The 14,691-nt window shown below is 51.5% G+C and overlaps 1 protein-coding gene across 2 annotated transcripts in view; it reads right to left on the reverse strand.

Annotated features, from left to right (window-relative positions):
- LOC122388366 (39S ribosomal protein L15, mitochondrial-like) overlaps positions 1 to 14,691 on the reverse strand; it is a 39,739-nt gene that overhangs the window by 16,746 nt on the left and 8,302 nt on the right. For both annotated transcript variants that reach the window (XM_043379399.1, XM_043379400.1), the window contains exon 5: positions 732 to 891. In XM_043379399.1, the coding sequence (XP_043235334.1) occupies positions 732 to 891 (160 nt within the window). The remainder of the gene's footprint in view (positions 1 to 731; positions 892 to 14,691) is intronic.

Genomic DNA, 14,691 nt, shown 5'->3' on the forward strand with positions numbered 1-14,691 from the left:
TTCAGCCATCAACTCTGACTATCAGCGACAATGCAACGATTCACGGGCTAAAACACAACCCCATTCGCACGAATAATGTGAAAACCAATAAATCTTCTTCGCTCAGTTCCACCAATCAACACGGAGAATCCACATCCGCACCTACCCTTCGTCCTAGCCCGTTCCAAGCAGCAATCTTCAAACCGCTGACTGACGGTCTTGTAGCACAACAATCCCTCCCCTCCCTCATCCCGCCGTCCCCACGGCCCACGGACCATGACCAGCTAATCGGGGCGGCCGTCGGGCCGCCCAGGTCAATCGATATCCCACACAATGCCCGGCACCGTCAACGCGAGAGCGCAACAATTCCAACTAGTTTGGGAGCGCGCTCTGGTCCACTGAGCCGCGAAAATCACAACCAGCGCCGAAAACACAGCCCGTTGGACTGAAGAAGCATAGCAAGCAAACAGAAAGGTGTTACAGACAACCAGCAACTTTCACAAACGCCTTCAAAAACTCTTCACCTTTCGGGAGAATACGAAATGACTAACAATAATATATCAGCTTCATTGTAAAACATGTTACAAAAGCACGGTTTCTCAATACTCTGTGAAAGGGATATTACATTCATGGATGTTCTATAAGGATATTAATTATTTAACGCTCTTGATCATTCACAGACTAATAAAAACACATACAAGCATAACTCGTCCCGGAACCATGTCTCTGCCCTCTCGCGCCCCATCCCTCACCTCGTTTGAAGAATCTCTCGGGGTCGACCATGGCCTGCAGACTGGCCATGTCGTAGAAGGCGGTGGTGATGGTGCCTCCCGCTCTCTCCACAGCGGCGATTACCCGCTCCGAGGCCCACTGCACCTCCAGGTTCACCGGCGTCACAAACTCGTCCATACCCTGTGTGATGGAGAGGGGAGGGGTCAGAGGGGGGGGAGTGAAGGGGAGGGGAAGGGTGGGGTGACCAAGATGAAGACCAAAGCAACACATTTTTACAGCAGTAAATGCAGAGTACAAAATAATCTTCTCAAGTTCTGTGTTAAATAAGTCGCATCTAATGGCATGAACATTAACAAAGGAGACTTTGAGCAAGGCGCAGCGGCTCACAAGGAAGATACAGTGGCGAATGCAAGCTGAGCGCAACGCCTTTTCCACTCGCTCCATCCGTCGTCAGAGTGGCACAAAGATGTGACATATTATTATTGGCACAAAGATACTTGGATGGGCACCGGTCAAATACCCATCCCTGGGTACATTCACCGAACGATAGCAGACGACAGCTTCCAGCGGTCCCGAGCCGGGAACTACACCAATCAGTCCCGGAGGAGCATTCAGAGCATATGACTGTCGAATACCCAGTTTTGTTTGTTTGTTTTGTTGGGTTAGGCCCTTTCGGTCGACAAGACCATTGCAGAGCCGGAAGGATGATAGGAATTAGGGGGAGACATTGGTCTGGGCAGGCACCCTAGTGAGTCGCCGGGGCTGAGCCCGTCCAGAGGACAGGCCACCCAGCCCCAAGGCACTCACTGCACCCGGCTACGGGGTGCGCTCCCTCGGGAGCAGCGGTGCCGCTCCAAGGGAGCAGCCCGTATGAGATAAAGTTGCCTGTCCAGCCCGGAGGGGGGTTGCGGCGTGGAGGAGAAGGATTTCAGTATCCTGAGGATAGAAGCACGGATAGGTGGAATACCCAGTACCTTATGAACGGTGGCATAAGCTAGCGGCTGGTGCCTACGCTCCATGCGCATAAGCGACAGTAAGAACATTTGCTATCACAAAATACTTCACTTCATTCACTTTCAGACCACTTCATCTTGGTCTGATCACAAAATAGCATTCACATTCCACCAAGCTTTCCATAAAATCTGCAAAACAAAGCGTCAAAACTCGGCGAAGTGTTCGCAGATGTATTGCGGTACAGCATAACTTCAGGTTACGATCGCCTGCGCCATCTATCGAGAGCTACGTAAGTGGGCGATGTGAGCACAAACGCACCAACCGAACAGGCGCATCGCCTGTCGCTTCCCTGACCGCTAGGAAAGGCGGAAAGTTTCGGTTTGAAATCCGTACACAATACACATGCTGTGGTACTGAAACTTCGAACAGCCCCATTCGCATAGCCTTACGTGGCTGATGGCCCACTGCTCTGAACGACTTCATCTGGCCTGTATCACAGCCACTGTCGCTGAGAACGCACGCCATCGCTGTAGAAGCGAAGAGCAAACGCCGAAGCGGCTCAAAACGGCCTCACAACACTTTTCCCTCAGCTGTTGGAGCAAAGAGGGAGACAGATATACATGAATGGAGCGACAGTTAAAAAGAAAAAAAAAAAACATTCGACGAATCGTATGTTCTCAATGTTCTGTGAGCTGTCACATTGCAACATAAAAAAGAACATTACGATTAAGCAAATGACAAGTATGTTCATATTTCAGATTGCATGAATAAACTATCTAGGATTAATCTAAGACTAAGATCATCAATTATGTCAGCTCCAAGCTGATGAAAGCGAATGCGATCTGCAAAGACGCGGTGACCAGCATTCGTGATAGATGCTTAGACAATCAGATCACAAGCCTGCCAGACTACAGTGAAACTGCATCCGCGAGGGACACATTGTTTGGATGAGTTGCCAACGGTGCTTAGCGCTAAAAAGAAGTTCCTAAAGAAAAGGATCTCAGCTGGAATTGCAGCCGGAACTTCACTCGGAGCTTTCCGGGCTGGAGGACATTCATTAGCGAATCGCTGAGAAAAACTACAGATATGGGGCGGGAAGAGTGAGCTCGCTAATTACTGAACTCCGCATGGATAAAGTTACAGTGAACATTTCTCTGGGAACATCAGCATAATATACTATCGAAATAAGATGGATAAAAACACAAAAATGTGCTCAAAATTTGAAGTTTGTGGAGGGTATTAGATTGTGCAACGTTTACGAAAGTGTAGGTATTATTCTCAAAACGACGTAGCTAATCAATATTCAATATTGCTTTTTTATGAAAACAAAACAACAAATAAAGTAAGATCTATTCAGCGCATCACTAGAAATATCATACAGTAAGTTACGTGTCATTGTCATACCTTTAAATCATTTTGAGAACAAAAAATGCGCTTGAAAAGAGGGTTCTGGAAAAGCAATAAGAATTCCTTAACATCGAAAAGCCGCAGCTTCCCTTCCGAGAATGCATGACACATTCTAAATGGCACTTGCTAATTCCACAGATTAAAACCAGTGATGAATTTAACGTCAGAGTCCGACCCGCGAACTGATTGCACAAACTCCGCGCCTGGTTTCAATTACCACCGTCAAAGTTCTAAGCATGACAAATAACCCGACAATGAAAGCATATATTGCGTGATTAGTCTCGCGAATGGCGTTTCTTCAGTTGATATTTCATTTTCCTTCTCTCGCCACCTGCTGCTCGAACAAAATTAATCACTTGGTAGGCGCTATGACGAAGCTCGGCAAAAACACCGCTAAGGAGGCGAAGACCGACTAGCACAACCAACCCCTCCCTTCCTACCCCAGTGGGTTCCACCACTCCGCCCCATCCCAAAATACCGCCCCAGCAGCGGTGCAGACACCAGAGAGGTGCCCGAAGCGGGGCAAAAACCGCCTCTCTTTGAAGGTGAGCCCTCTGGAAGACGTTTGGCGCGAAATGGGAGGACCCGTTCTGACATTTCAGCGTGAAAACACGTTCCGTGGACTGTTTTGCCGTCGTTTACGGCCGCTCAGGCCCAGAAGACAGCACTTAATGATCTGAAAACACCCCACAACGCCTGGCAACACACCATGCAGCTAACGCAGCCGCCCGCCGCGAGCTGCGAGACAAATACGCAAGCTAGCTACCAAATAGTTTCTTTCAACAAAGTTTAACTAATTTTGTTTGAACTTCACTAAATATAATGTAATGGTTTTCCATTGCATTTGATGTTTGTGCTTTAAAGAAGCAAATGTAAAGCATAAAAGTTTATTTTAACTGGTAACACAATATTTTTGTTTATTTGTTCAATATATTTAACATTATTTTTCCTTTAAATGCGTAACCTCAAATAGTCACGCACGTCTGTGAAAATGAGCGCGGTTTCGCCAGTATTAAAAATAGGTACTTCGGGATATAGCCTCAATACAGGTGCAGTCGCCAACAGCCTTTTTCATTCGCCCATACTCCGTTAGAAATTTACCTTTGCAACAACAAAAAAAAATCTATCGAAAGGTGTCTGAAACCCGTATGTAGCCTAGAGCTGTTCTGTCCGAACAAAGTCCATATTAGAACGATGGCGCGAGACAAAAGGCGCATGAAAAATGAAATGTGTTACACTGATGAAGAATGTGAAGAAATGATAACTGGGGAAAAAGGAATTTGAAATTTGGCTCAAAACTTGGTTCATTGTAGTATTGTTATTGCTGGCTCGACGAATGAATGAAATGTTTGCTTGCGTTTCCATTTTTTCTTGATTGGAATGATCCGGCACTTTTGTTTAATGTTGCAGACACAACATTATGGTCCTCCGGGCCGGATGCAGAATTAACGTAACGCACTTAAGCATTTGAACTCAGAACTTGCATCAGTATTTAGATTTTGAAACATATGCGCATAACGTTGTAACGAACTAACGTAACCAATGCAGAACTATTATTTTAAGGTTTGAGGACTTTTAACGAGTTTCATATTTTCGTAACGTAAAAATGAGCGGAGATACGAGTACGTCGGAGCAGGCACGTAGCTAGGATTTGGCCAAGGGAGGGGCGGAGGAATCCCGGGGGCCTCCTTTCTACAGGGGGCCTCCTCCCTAAAGGGGCCTCCTTTCTACAGAGGGTCTCATGCCTACACAATTACATATACAACATAATGCATTCACTTTTGATCAGCTTTCATATGGCCAGCGCACTGGTATGTTTCTTTATTCTTACCGCTGCAGGCTGCAGCGGTAAGAAACATACGCATATCACAAGTCTCCGAGTGGCATGATAACGGGCAAAAAAAAAACTCGGGCGCCGGCGGCGGCCGAACCGCAGCAGGAGGGGGAGGATCTGCGAGGAATGGGAGGATACTGGATGACGGTCAGAGTAACACTTGGTGCATTATCATATATCGTTCAAGCGCTTAACCGTATTCCGGGCGGGCTCTGAAAGACTCTGAATCGGGCGGGGGCCTTTTTTGGCCCCCGTCAGAACTCGAAAAGCACAAATCATAGCGACAAACGGCAAGGGCGTTTGATAGTTCGTTGAACGACTTACAACTTTTGTAAACAACTTTTTTGGGTCAGGTCAATATTGAGGTCGCCAGAGGTCATAACAAATAGCATGGTTTATAACGACCTACATAGATAGGTCAACTTCAAAATCTAACCTAGGAAAGTCACGCTGGGTACCAATCGACGCGTCATGACCAGGCGAACGGTTTGGTACACTAACAACTATTTAGCCCCATCATGTCGTGATTTATTGGCTAAAAGCTGTTGATGACCTCACCTCACCTCAGATGATCCTTCCCGGTGCTCCTGTCAGTAAATGCCACCTGGGTGCTTACAGATCAGATAATCTGACGTAATTCAGAAAGAATTGGGTGGTTTTGACTCGTTTTCTCGAAGCAGGACACAGTTCATTATATTTTCCAATAGGCTTGTCACGATTCTGACCTTACTGACGTCTGCAAGATTGAAACTATACGGTTATCAATTCTTTCTGTGTGAATGATGCCACGTTTACTTGCTGTAAGTAAAACATGGTTTCGTTAGTAAATTTTCCTAGGTCCAGGTGGTTTGCTTCATTTACGCCGTAGATACAATCGATGGATAGGTATAGGTATATTAATTTCCCGGTCAAATAAATTATTATGAGTTGTGCGAAGCATGGCTATGGGAATATCACCACGGTCTATTAAATGGTTTGGGTAATTGCATCCATCGTAAAAATACCAAAACAGCCACAGGTATCTATTACAGAAATGGGCTGCTGTGTTCATGCATTAACCCGCGCCCTGCCGGGGGGTGTTAAACACCCCCCTACACCCCCCTGCAGTTTTCCGTGAATATCTCAAAAACGGCGACGCGGCACACTTAATCCTACATCATTACGGAGCGAGCGAAGCGAGCGTAGTCTTTCCTTAGATTAACGGAAATTTCTGAGTATGAGCGGCCGGCCGGCCGTGGTCACGCTTTTGCGAGGCTTATATCTCAGCAACCACTTGGCCGATTTACACGCGGTAATTTTTGTAGGGTAGCTTCATTCTTTCTACCAAGTATTGGACTATTGCCGATGCATGTGGGTGACCCCTTATGCACGTGTCACGTGCAAAACGAAGAGATGTCACTTTTGTAATTGTTGCAATATCTCGGTAACTACTTGGCCGATTGCGCTGAAAGTTGGCATGTAGGTAGGCACCCACTAGGCAATGCATATCCATGTGCCAGAGTTGGGGTGCTGCTGCACGTGCGCACGTGCAGGGGTCGATTCCAAATCTCGAGAACGGCTGGACCGATGGCGCTCAAATTTGGCACATGGTTAGGGACCGGTTAGTAGGGTGCCGTGCAAAAGTCAGTTGGGACCCATTTTGCACGTGCGCACGTGCATGGTGCCGATTCCAGATCTCGAGAACGGCTGGGCCGATTGTGCTCAAATTTGGCACATCGCTAGAGACCGGTTAGTAGGGTGCCGTGCACAAGTCAGCTGGAGGTACCCCTCGAAATTTCGCACGTGCAAGGCTCACCCTCTCGCTCGCTCCGTTAGTCGCCCATAAGGCGTTATACTGGTTTCTACACATGTGAAAATTTCAGACCCTGGTCACTTAAGGTCAGGTCACCAGGTCAGGTCAAATTACCTCACTACATAAAAAGTTTCAATGTCTGCCAAAGGTACACGGAGTGACCAAACGCTTTGAAACTTTCAGAGATGCAAATGCACAAGAGCGACAAAATGCAAAAAATGTATGTCTTGGAATTTTGATATCGATGACATAAGGTCAGGTCAATTTTTGCGACCTTAAATTGAAAGTCGCCTTTTTAGACGGAAGTCATTATAAACACTCTAAAACACTGAATTACTAGTATCTTTGACACATTGAACATGAAAATGGCACCCGTGACCTTTTTTATAACCCTGAGGTCATCTCAGGTCACGAATGGTATCTGACTGTTTTTCGCGAATAACTTTTGATAGAGGTATGCTAGAGCGATGAATACACCTTAGTTGTGTTTGGCTCGACGATACGGATGGACTGATATGGATCTTAGCCCTTATCGGTCAGGTCATGACCTTGACCTGAGGCCAAATTTTCAAGTTGACCTTTCAAGGTCAATTCATAGTTCATTCCACACGTCTGGACGAGAGGAACACGATGCTGGTAAAGGGAAGTTCGTGCAAATTTTGAGACGAAAGTTATTGCGGAAAACTGGTTTCCGAAAATATCGGCTATTTTGGCAGTTTTTGCGGCCACTGCAGGTAAAACCGTTGACGGCAAAACCGTTGACGGCACCCGGCATGATTTCTCTGAGCGCATTTATACAAATAATTTGTCTACATAGAATAGGGCCTTCTGTTTACAGAGGACCTCCTCCCCTGTCCCTTCCTACAGTGGGCGGCGACGCGGTTGGGAGTCTATTCTGTACAGTTTCCTGAGTTCTCAGTTTTCACTATAGTGAGAACTGATAACTCTCTATAGAGAGTAGCAGGGACCAGAAGCCAGAAGGTAATTTGCTTACAGTGGGCCTCCACTCTATGTACTTAATATACGACGCTGTCTTTGACTACCGGGGGCCTCCTGCCCACAGAGGGCCTCTTATCTACAGAGGGCTTCCTCTCTACAGATTGCCTCTTATCTACAGAGGGCCTCCTCTCTGCTGAGGGTGTCTCTCTCTCTCTCCAGAGGGCCTCCTTTACAGAGGGTATCCTCTCTACAGAGGGCCTCCTCTCTAGTCTCTACAGGGACCTCCTCTCTACAGAGGGCTTCCTATCTATGTATGTAGGGCCTCCTCTCTTCAGAGTCTCGTCTCTACACAGGACCTCCTCTATACAGAGGACCTCATCTCTGCAAAGGGCCTCCTCTCTTCAGAGGGCCTTCACTCTACAGAGGGCCTCCTACCTACAGAGGACCTCCTTTCTACTAAGGGAATCCTCCTCTACAGAGGGCCTCCTCTCTTCAGACGATCTCCTCTCTACAGAGGGCCTCCTCTCTTCAAAGGGCCTTCTGATTTCAGACGGTTTTTCTTTACAGAGGGCCTGCTCTCTACAGAGGGCCTCCTTTTTTACAGAGGGCCTCCTTTTTACAGAGGGCCTCTTTTTTACAGAGGGCCTCCTTTTTGCAGAGGGCCTCCTCTCTACAGGGGGTCTCCTCTCTAAGGGGGCCTCCTCTCTACAGAGGGCCTCCTACCCACAGAGGGCCTCCTGTCTACTGAGGAGTCAGAGGGGCCCTAGCGGTCAGACACAGACACTAGTGGTTATTCACAGGGGATGAGAAGGGCCCTAGCTGTCACTTGTCAGGCTGGTCAGAGGGCCCTGATTGTTCTGACGTCATTTTTTAGATTCCCGCGTGAATTTCGTTCGCCTCCGACGTGATTTTGGCCAACGTGGGCCTTCGGCCCACGTTGGATTCAGGCCGAAAGGATTCAGGCCAACGTGGGCCTTCGGCCCACGTTGGCCTGAATCCTTTCGGGGGGCCTCCTGAAAACCCCAAGGGAGGGGCGGGCGCCCCCTCCGCCCCCCCCCCTTGGCTACGTCCCTGCGTCGGAGGCCAGCCTGAAGACGAGGAGTGAGGCTGGAACCAGCACCTCAACAGCCAGTGCCAAGCGCAGGAAGGCTCAGGTGTCCCAGTTGAAGGCGCTGCAGGCCAGACGAGCGGCTGATGAAGCTGAACGAGCGCTGGAGTCACGAAGACGGGCGGCCACCGCTGCCGCCGCCGCTGCTGAGGCTGAGGCCCAACTCGTGATACAGGAGGCCCGGGCAGAGGCTCAGAGGGCTGCTGACGCCGCCGAAATCGATGCTTTAGAATTGCGGCTCATGGAAGACGACGATTTGAAGTCCCAGTCCCCGAACGATTTGGTATTTGAAGATAGAGACAGAGAGGGAAATGGAGCGCCGGCAGATCCTAGGCCGCCCTCCGGTGTCATATCAAGACACGGTCAGATGCAGCAGTTAACCGATGTGAATCAGATACGATCTCAGTCCGCTGCAGGGCCCCAGCGAGCTCACCTGCCTGAACAAAATGCAAATGCTGACGCCCGGGAGCGCACGGAGCGCTGGCTGAGTGAGCTGCCGTGCGGTGACGGCCAGCGTCGGACCTCATCACTGCCCAAGATAACGCTGGACGAGTTTGATGGCTCTCCACTCGAATGGCCACGGTGGAGCGGACTTTTCCGGGCTCTGGTGCATGATAACGGCGCTCTCTCAGACACCGAACGTTTGACCTACCTGCAGTCTTGTCTGACAGGCGAAGCGAGAGAAGCAGTGCGTGGGCTCTTATGTGACGGCAACATGTATGAAGAGGCACTGAAAGAGCTGGATATGCAATTTGGGGACCCTCGCGCGGTTGTAACAGCTACTCTTGATGGTGTCCTCAAGCATCACTCCATAAAGGAAAATGATGTCGAGAGCCTGATGCAGTTCTCTCGCGCCCTCCACGCCGCCGTCAGTGTTCTGTCCGCCAGAGGTTTCGAAGCTGACCTCGCTGCAGTAACAAACCTGGACCAGGTCCTAGAAAAGCTGCCAAGGTCACTGGCTTGGCAGTGGGGCCAGGTGGAGCTGAAGATGGCACCACGTCGTCCCACGCTGGGAGACGTTGACCAGTGGCTGAGACCGCTGGTGCTGGCTGGTCGCCGCGCGCTCAGTGTCTCTAGACAGCGGGAGGTGATGATGCCCAGAACGCAGCGGGTGGCTCCGGCAGAGCAAGCCGGTCGACGGAGAGGCAGCAGCCAGCGCACCACTCTGGCTACAGCGACGGCAACAGAGCCCGCTCCATGTCCGGCCTGCGATGGAGAGGCGCACAATCTGGATTGCTGTCCAGTTTTCAAAGCCATGGCGCCAGTCGACCGCCTGCAGCTCGCGCGTGACAACAGACGCTGTTATCGCTGTCTCGGCGAGTCACACTGGGCCAGCCGGTGTCGAAAGAAGTTGATCTGTGGAGAGAACGGCTGTCGTGGGAAGCATCACCCACTGCTGCATGTGCCCGATCACTCGAGTCGGCGCTCAGAGGAGCAGGATGCTCCAGCACTAGCTGCTGACCAGCCGAGAAGTGTGATGGCGACAGCCTTGGATGCAACGAGCGGGCCACGTAAAGCACTGCTGCAAGTGGTTCCCGTGAGAGTACTCGGCCCAGCTGGGAAGTTCGTCGACACGCACGCGCTGCTCGACTCGGGAGCGGACACATCATTATGCATTGAGAGCGTGCTTCGGGATCTTTCGGTGACTGGGTCGACGGAGAAGCTCACGCTCGGTAACGTTGAGGGTACCGGCATGACCCGGCCTACAATGAAGGTGTCACTGCAGGTGGCTCCGCTGTCGGCAGACGGGCAATGTGAGCCTGTAAAGGTGCCCGAAGTCTTTTCCGTTCCCCAGCTCAATATCCGGCCGCAGAGAGTCGATTGGTCAAAAAGGGCTCAGTGGAAACACCTGGAAGGCATCTCGATTCCAGACACCAACGGACGGAAGATCGAATTACTCTTAGGTGCTAATGTGCTGGAGGCGATTCTCCAGCGGGAGGCCCGAGTAGGTGGGCCAGGCCAGCCGGCAGCCATCCGGACGTATTTTGGGTGGTGTCTGACGGGCAGCGTGGCACAGCTTCTACCGGTCGGCTCCCGAGAAGTGCTGCATGTGGCCCACCGCTGTGAAGGCGAAGAGAAGCTGCAAGCTCTAGTGAGAGACTTCTGGTCTACCGAAGCTTTTGGAACAAGGTACAATATGAAGCAGCCTCGCTCTCATGAAGATCGACTGGCGGAAGAGATGATGGAGTCCACCACCAAGTGGAGAGGTGACAGGTATGAAACCGGCCTTCTGTGGAAACCTGATTGCGCCCCCCTGCCCAATGACCGTAGCATGGCCCTGCGCCGCCTCGAATCTACGGAGAAGGCGCTCCGACGAGCACCAGAAAAGGCTGCAGCTTACCGCGACACTATGAGAGAGTATCTGGATAAAGGCTACGCCCGTCTGCTGACCGAAGAGGAACTACAGAAGCATCATCAGAGGTGCTGGTATTTGCCGCACCACGCGGTAACCAGCGCGAGCAAACCTGGTAAATTCCGGGTGGTGTTTGACGCAGCGGCGAAGTTTGCAGGCACATCTCTCAACGAGAATTTGCTAACGGGCCCAGACCTGCTGAAACAAATCCCAGGAGTGCTGCTTCGCTTCCGCCAGCAGCCAGTGGCTCTTATCGCCGATATTGAGCAGATGTTCCTGCAGGTGGCGGTCCGAGAAGAGGATCAGCCGGCACTCCGGTTCCTGTGGCGGGATCTAGAGACAGACAGACCCCCGAGCACCTATCAAATGGACCGGGTCATCTTCGGAGCTCGCTCGTCACCCGCCTCAGCGAGTTTCGTATTGAAGAAGACCGCAGAAGAGAGGGCTGAAGACACTCCCGAGGGTCGTAAAGCAGCAGCCATCGTGGTAGAAGACTTCTACATGGACGACATGGTAACTTCAATCAACAGCCCCGACCAGGCGAAAACTATCGTAATTGAGGTGACAAAGCTGATTTCAAGAGGCGGGTTCCGGCTGCGAAAATGGCTCAGCAATGATAAGTCTGTCCTCGCCGGAATTCCTGTGCAGGAGCGGGCTCCCAGTACAGCTGACTTAGAGAAGACACTGCCAACTGAGAAGGTGTTGGGTGTCACCTGGGATGCCGAGCAGGATGAGATTAGCAGCACGGCGCCCAGTGAGCTGGCTAATGTGCGGCAGCCGGCAACGAAGCGAGAAATACTGCGCGTCGTGGCGTCTATTTTTCACCCACTCGGATTCACCTCGCCGTTTGTGCTTCTAGCCAAACTGCAGCTGCAAGCACTCTGGTCTTGCCAGCAGGGCTGGGATGACCCACTCACCACAGAGGAATCTGATCGATGGGCGGCATGGATGGAGGAGCTGCCCCAGCTGAGTGACACCAAGCTGCCACGATGGTATGGCGTTCAGGAAGAAGCCCCTCTGAGAAGAGATCTCCACGTCTTCTGTGACGGATCTGAAAAGGCTTTTGGAGCCGTGGCGTACCTGCGTCACGAGTACTCAGACGGAACCATTCACTGTGCGTTTGTCATGGGCAAGTGCAGAGTCGCACCGCTCAAGAAACTATCTATCGTACGCCTGGAAACTCAGGCAGCCGTGCTGGCTGTGCGTCTGGCAGCGTCGGTTGTCCAAGAGCTCACTGAAGAGGTGCACCGGGTGGTGTTTTGGAGTGACAGCCAGGTGGTTTTGAGCTACATAGCCAACGACAGCAAGAGATTCCACACATTTGTGGCAAACCGGATTGCTGAAATCCGTGACTTGACCGAGCCCAGCCAGTGGCGACACGTTCCTGGTGAGGTCAACCCAGCTGATGACTGCTCTTGCGGGCTAACGGCCTCTGCGCTCACTAAGGACAGCCGTTGGATCCGTGGGCCCGATTTCCTGTGGAGGCCAGAAACCTGCTGGCCGGCTGGTAGTGAGCAGCATAAGCTACCTGATGAGGATCCTGAAGTTAGAGTGGTGTTAGCTACTCAACACAAAGCCAGAGAGACAACCGCGGTCATTCCTGACCCAGAGCGATTCTCAAGCTGGCTGCGCTACAGGCGTGTAGTCGGCTGGACGCAGCGATTCCTGATCAACTTCGTGGCATCTCACTCGTTCGAAGATCGCCGGAACGACTTGAGAAGTGGTCCACTGTCGGCTGATGAGCTGCAAGACGCGCAGAATCTTGTCATTCGGGAGGTGCAGCGTGGGGAGTTCACTCAAGAGCTTGCAGCGCTGAGAAGCGGAAGGTCCATCAGCACGAGTAGCTGTCTACTTATGCTCTCTCCAGTTCTTGATGAAGACGGCCTGCTTCGAGTCGGTGGGCGGCTGGTGAACGCCCCTCTGCCTGAGTCCGCCCGCCATCCGGTCATCCTGCCGCGGGACAGCCGCGTGACAGCTCTGATCGTGAAGGACGTCCACCAGAAGCTACTGCACGCCGGAGTCGAGCAGACACTGAACGATCTGCGACAGCTGTTCTGGATACCCAGAGGGAGAGCAATGGTGAGGAGAGTCCTGCACAGCTGTCCGGTGTGTCGCCGGCGCCGCGCAAAACCGTGCCAGCCGAAGATGGCAGATCTGCCCCAGGCGCGGTTCGACACGCGGCACGTGTTCAGCAGCGTCGGTCTCGATTTTTTTGGTCCTATGCTCGTCAAGACGGGAGGACGGCATGAGAAGACGTACGGACTGTTAGTGACGTGCCTCGCCACCCGGGCAGTGCACCTCGAGCTGTGCCACTCGCTCAGCACCGATAGCTTCCTCATGGCGTTCCGCAGATTCGTCTCAAGGCGAGGCAGACCGAAAGAGGTGTTCTCTGATAACGGGACGAATCTGCGAGCAGGAGAGAGGGAGATGCGTCGGCAGATCCAAGCATGGAACGTCCACGCCATCAGTGACCGCCTCGCACAAGATGGCATTAAGTGGCATTTTAACCCGCCAGGTGCGTGTCACATGGGAGGCGCCTGGGAGCGGCTAATATCCTCCGTTAAGCGTGCTCTGAGAGCAGTGCTGAGCCAGCTGACTGTCACGGACGAAGCGCTACAGACCGTGCTGACAGAAGTTGAGGCGGTGGTCAACGGTCGACGATCTGACCCATGTGTCCACAGAAGTGGATGATTTGGAGGCGATTACGCCGAACCATCTTCTGCTCGGCCGACGGGTAACTTGTCTGCCACCTGGCGTCTTCGACAACGGCGAGTCTGCGAGCAGGAGGATCTGGCGACAAACACAAGCTCTGACAGACCAGTTCTGGACCAGATGGCTGAAGGAATATGTCCCCAGCCTGACCTGTCGCCGCAAGTGGACAAGAGACATGCGGAACTTGGCGCCCGGCGACCTGGTTTTGATCGCAGAAGATAACGTGCCGCGGGGTCAGTGGCCCCTCGGCAGAGTGATCGAAGTGATGCCCGGCCCTGACGGCCGGGTGAGGTCAGCTCGTCTGCGCGCTCGTGGTGGTACAGTGCACCGACCGGCCACCAAGATATGCCTTCTCGAGGAGGCGAGATAACTGCTGACGGTGTCCAGTGATACCGGCGTCTCACGCGCGCGTGCGCGTGGAGGGGGGAGGATGTTCTGTCCGAACAAAGTCCATATTAGAACGATGGCGCGAGACAAAAGGCGCATGAAAAATGAAATGTGTTACACTGATGAAGAATGTGAAGAAATGATAACTGGGGAAAAAGGAATTTGAAATTTGGCTCAAAACTTGGTTCATTGTAGTATTGTTATTGCTGGCTCGACGAATGAATGAAATGTTTGCTTGCGTTTCCGTTTTTTCTTGATTGGAATGATCCGGCACTTTTGTTTAATGTTGCAGACACAACAAGAGCTATAAGTAACTGGATCAGGGACGTAGCCAAGGGGGGGGGCACACAGACCATGCCCCCCCCCCCCAGAAAGCGAAAAATAAAACAAAATTTAATAAAGAATAAAAATAAATAACAACAGCTGCACCACACCTAAAAAAAAAATAGTGAGCAAATCCGAGGAGTTTTCCTTTTTTGGAGGGGGTACGACAC

Source organism: Amphibalanus amphitrite, unplaced genomic scaffold (assembly GCF_019059575.1).
Source record: "Amphibalanus amphitrite isolate SeventyFive unplaced genomic scaffold, NRLGWU_Aamphi_draft 000319F_arrow, whole genome shotgun sequence".
Lineage (NCBI taxonomy): Eukaryota > Metazoa > Arthropoda > Thecostraca > Balanomorpha > Balanidae > Amphibalanus > Amphibalanus amphitrite.